This window comes from Stereum hirsutum (genome assembly GCF_000264905.1).
Source record: "Stereum hirsutum FP-91666 SS1 unplaced genomic scaffold STEHIscaffold_56, whole genome shotgun sequence".
NCBI classification, from domain to species: Eukaryota; Fungi; Basidiomycota; class Agaricomycetes; order Russulales; family Stereaceae; genus Stereum; species Stereum hirsutum.
The window spans coordinates 1-5,088 of NW_006763186.1; the positions used below are offsets into that span (position 1 = coordinate 1).

At 51.5% G+C, this 5,088-nt stretch overlaps 1 protein-coding gene across 1 annotated transcript; it reads left to right on the plus strand.

Annotated features, from left to right (window-relative positions):
* Nucleotides 1–59: 59 nt before the first annotated feature.
* STEHIDRAFT_164077 (uncharacterized protein) lies at nt 60–5,072 on the plus strand (the record flags this gene model as incomplete). Its single annotated transcript, XM_007311807.1, has 11 exons — nt 60–647; nt 2,119–2,409; nt 2,472–2,516; nt 2,650–3,009; nt 3,058–3,257; nt 3,463–3,747; nt 3,810–4,110; nt 4,176–4,361; nt 4,424–4,526; nt 4,581–4,966; nt 5,020–5,072. Coding segments are annotated over 11 exons (2,798 nt in total), but the record flags the coding sequence as incomplete, so codon positions are not given.
* Between the last annotated feature and the right edge of the window lie 16 nt (nt 5,073–5,088).

Genomic DNA, 5,088 nt, shown 5'->3' on the forward strand with positions numbered 1-5,088 from the left:
CGCCCACTGATCCCCCGATCCTGCGCAAGCTCTTACGCGTCCTACACAAGTTTGATATGATGGATCGTCTGTCCCACCACGTAAACACATTGATCGCGTTCCTTGCTCGAGAGAGACCCGCCACGGCCTTCGCCATCGCTCACCTGTTCAAGGAAAAGCTAGGACCCGCCGCTCGAGACGCCGCCTATCTCTCTCTACGCAGAACCTCTGCGCAAATCACGCAGGAACAAGCCGCGCTAGCGCATGATGATACAGAGCTCCAACACGCCTTCAACCGACTCATCAGGTATCGTCAGTCGTGTACAAGTTGTGCTAGGTCAACGGCGGACAACGTCAATCGTATCAGCTGTTACGACGTTCCGGGATCGATGGAGAAGGACTGGTGTTCATGTCCTGCGTATTCGACGGGATACAAGCCTGGGAGGGGGATCGAGCGGTACCCGATGTGGGTGAGGGACTTTATGGAAGGGTGTAAGGAGGTGTTGGAGGAGACCCCGCATCCGGATATGATGTTGGACGCGAGGCTGTATATCCTACCTGTGAAGACTGCGGCTGGGTCCGGATGTGCTAGGTGTCGGGTCACGGTGGATGGGCTGCCTTTGTTTGGGGCTCGTCTTGCGAAAAAGGTTGCTTTGGCACTTGAGGGAGTAAGTACTTCCTTGCTTTCTTTTCGCACATATGCTTGGTCCGTGTATCTCAGTGTCTGACGCGTTCTGTGATTTGTTTTAGCATTCGGCATCGCTTACGAGAGAATGAGTAAGTACTTTAATTGATCGGAACGGTCTATTTGAACGGGTGCTCATATGATGCCGGTTGCATGTAGGGTATCAGTTGGCTTGCGAGATGGAGTTGTCTGAGGAATGAAGACGATGCGGGAACAAATTTATGGTGCCTTTTCGCCGAGCGCAATTTTGTTTCGTAGTTGCTCGTGGAGCAGAAGTATGGGCGATATATTGTGCAAAAATTCTGGGGCCAAATATGCGCGCAACTTTTGCAAAAGTTGCGCACCTAGCACCTGTATGCGCACAACTTCGAGAAGACGCGCGCACCTTATTCTGTATGCACGCACCTCCAACCGTATGTACGCACCTCCAACTGTATACACGCACATCGTTTTGTGAACGCCCACACCTTGTAACGATGTGTGCGCGCACCTCAAAGGAGCACGTGCACAACATCTCTCCGATGCGCACCGGTTTTGTCCGAAGCGCGCTAGTTCAACTTGCTTCGGACACGTACATCTTGAAAAAGTCCGTTTTCAGTCTGAGCTCATTCGTGCTGGGAGGAATTCTCGAGTCTCCTGTCTAGGAAATCTGCTCAACTCGTAAGATTGGACTTCGATCCGTTGTCTGAATCAGGCATGAGGAGCGATCTAGCTACTCATGCTAGTGTCACTTCTGAGTCGGGATACCCCTGTATTCGTTTATCTATCTTGGCTCTCCCAGTCTGTTTCATCGACCTTCTCATTCAGAGATGATTCCACCTGTCTCAGATACTCCAGCATTGCATCTTGAACGAGGTTTAATCAACAGCTGTGTGCGATCTTGGTGTAGCAGCATTTTGCTTCCGCTTTCGATCGATCGGGTAATCTTGGGGCGACCAGGTATTATGATATTCTACCTTTGGCCTACTGAATTGTCGTCCTCTCCCGATACTTGCCGCTATCAACCTCCATTGCGATGTCCACTGTCTACTGGATTCCACCAACAATGTCCTCCGCTGGGGAACCATACTCCAAGTCCCGCATTCATCTGTGAGCCTTGGTTTGCATTGAGATCACATACATTTACTAGTGTCCTTCTCAAGTACGGTCAAGGTACGGTCCAAGCCAAGTCATTTCACTGACAAATTGTAATCGGCCTTGCTAACCTCCGGAAACTCTCCTAGCAACCGTCTTCGAGAAACACCATTCGCTAGGCCACAAATCCACATCACGCTCATCTGCCCTGCGTCATATTACTGCTTCGCGGGCCGTTTAGCTCGAAGATAAGCGTGAAAAAAATCTTTCACCATCCCCTCGTCCTCCTTTTCTAACCTAAGTCAAGATCTCGGAAGGTTCTTGTTCGACCCGAACGCTTTCAGCCTTCTGTCTCCGCTCACCCCTGCGAGATCGTTCAGACTTTTGTCTCCGCTGCCGCCCACAACATCGCTTCAGACTTCTGTCTCCGCTGCACTCTAGTTATCCCACTCAATATGTACTCAGATGCTCAGGTTCTCAACTGGACTCTCTCGTCCGACGACTTAGGTGCTTGCCCCCATGCCGACTGTAAGGACATCTGTTTCGGATTCTGGCCACTTCAAGACCCGACCAACATTGGGCTTGCCATGAATCCCGCCACGTTGCCCATGGCAAAGTGCATGTTCTGTCCGCACGTCGCGATCTTCCACAAGAAAAAAGCGGCACCAAATGTTTGTTCCACATGCTTCTCCATCGTCCTTGACCTCTATCTGATTCTTTCTTTCTTCTCCAGCGTCCATCCGCGTCCGACTTTGCCCCGCAAGCGAATACTGCTCCGGTACGTAATAGTATTCGCACAACCTTCCCTTACAACCCTGAACTATGTTATCTATACATCATTCGTCTCTCATCATATCCTCCTCCGTTTTCATTACTAATGCCGTTCCATTTCGTCTTCTGTGCTGCCACAGCAGTTCCCGAAGACCGCTGGTCCTACGCCCACTCAAAGCACTCTCTTCGGTTCTCGTCCCCCGGTTTATACCCCGCCAGCATACTCTTCAACGGCTTCTACGTCTACGGCCCCTGCCTCCTCTGCCTTCGGCTTTGATCCGAACGTCTTCAAAACGCATACCAGTGTCCGAACGGATCGCGTCGACCAGGCTCAGGACGCTGCTCCTCATCCAGCTCCTACCAATCCTCGGCCTACTTCCATACCCTCCTACGCTGCTCGTGCCGCCGGTCGCTCCGAGGATATCGGCAACAACACCATGGCTCAGAAAGAAGGCAAACCTCAGAGTAAGCTTCAGAATCACTTTCATCCGAGTACCGACGTACGTACCTTGCTTTCCTCGTCAGAACCGACTCTCACTGTTTTCTAGAATGCTACCGAAGCCAGTACTAACGGTCGTAAACGCCCCAAGGGTTCCCGCAAGTCGAAGAAGTCGTTGGGCGGTCAAGATGTCAGCGGTGCGAAATCCTTGTCCTCGAAGGCTGGAGATACGGTCGAGTTCACCATCGCCCTCCTTCCCAACACGGCCGCCGTGCACGGAGGTTACTGTCGTCTTCCGAAAGCTGACGGGTGAGTGGCATCCTCACCACATCTTCTCGACTCTCTTTTTTCTTCAACATACCCTCTGTGTTCGTACTACATGAAACCTTTCGACTCTCATGACTTGTCTTGGTCGATATCTCTTCTCGTTATTCGTGCTCATCTTTCATGATCGGATCCACCTCCTGACGTTCCTTTGAAATGGTTGTTATTATTTTCTCACATCCTTTCCCAGCCTCGTCCGGCTAGACAGTCTCGAACTCGTCAAGACCGTCAAGATCTTCTCCGATGACTCTGCCGAAAATATATCCGAAAAAATCACCACCCTCTTCCGCCATGTCCCCGAACTCTGTGAATCCGCCGACGCTTGCGACGAGGCCCATTCCACTCACCCAAACGACCCTAACCTCCCCTTTGCGGCTTGGGTTCCTCTTTTCCCTCGCAAGATCAAGCGCGGTGTTGCACCCCTTCTGAAACCCTACCCTCAAACTCGTCAACTCGATCTGAGTCAACTTCGACGGTGTGTAGACACGTTTTATTCACCCTTTTTCCAAAGCCTTATATCTTCATTTTATATATTAGACTTGCTGCCGCAAGCGCCGTTCGAAACGCAAAAACCGCCTTCAAGAACCTTGTTCTCATCGCTCTTCCTCAAGGCCGGGGAGATATCGCGGACGCCTTAGGTAGTGATGATGACTCGGAGGATGAGACGGACGACGACGACGACGACGACGATGAGGATGGGGATGAGGAAGAGTGTGAGGAAGAGGATGCGTCCGTATTGCCGTCTGACACTGGAGGGGTCGAGGATCCTGTCGGCGAGGGGAGCAACAAGGGGGAAGAGTCGAATGGTGACCTTACTGACATCATGCCTCCGCCAAAGGTTCGTGTTCCATGTCTCGTATCCTTTCTACCTCGCCATCTCATGCTCTATTTGTCTTCTATCAGCGCCCTCGTACGGACAAGGGCCCGTCAACGTCCGACACCGCGACAGAATCACCCTCAATGTCTGCTAATTCCAACACGCCCGCCTCTGCTTCAGGGCCTTCCACTACCGTACTGGCCTGGCAACAGTCCTGGGCGCTATACCTCCTTGGGAATGTTGTAGAACCTCGACCTCGTAATTCTAGCATGGTATGTGTGATCCTTTCTCGCTTCGTAGTACGGTGCATGACTCAAAATTTCAATACACATAGTGGCCTTCCATCCCTCACGCAATGTATGGTCCTGCTCTGGCTTCGATGAAAGCTATGAAGGCGGCCCACTCCGTCTATTATGGCAAAACCACAGCTAGCACATGTGCGTCTCTCATATTCAGCTTACATCTGCCTATGCTGATGACCTCTTCTGTAGCGCTCGACGAATTGATTTTTTGGAACAGCTTTATCGTTCCGTTCATCGACTCGATCGACTTCCTCAAGACGCTTGCTGCTGAACTACCGACATTCTCCTCCGACGAGGTTACCGCTGCAACTACCAAGTTCGGCCCTCATGGTCTACACGAGATTGCGGAAGGTCTTTCCTACGTCTATACCTTCCTCCCGACAGTTACCTTCCCCTCTCATGACGTCTGGAAGCAATATCGCACAACACTGGGCGAAATCTCCAAATCAATTTATGGTCTTGTCCGCAACTTTTACCGCTGTCCCACAAGCCCCTCACCCGACGTGTATTCGATTCCCGCCATTCGTCTGTTTGCTAGAGCGGTTGCCCAGTGTGACAAGAAGCGTGAGCTCCAGGTACGTCTCGCCACATTCTTTAATATTACTCTATGAGGCTGACTCTCCCACAGATTGCATCCGAGTACGATTGGCGCAAGCTTCATGTTGTGTTCCTCCTCGATTCGTCAAAGCCGGAGGAA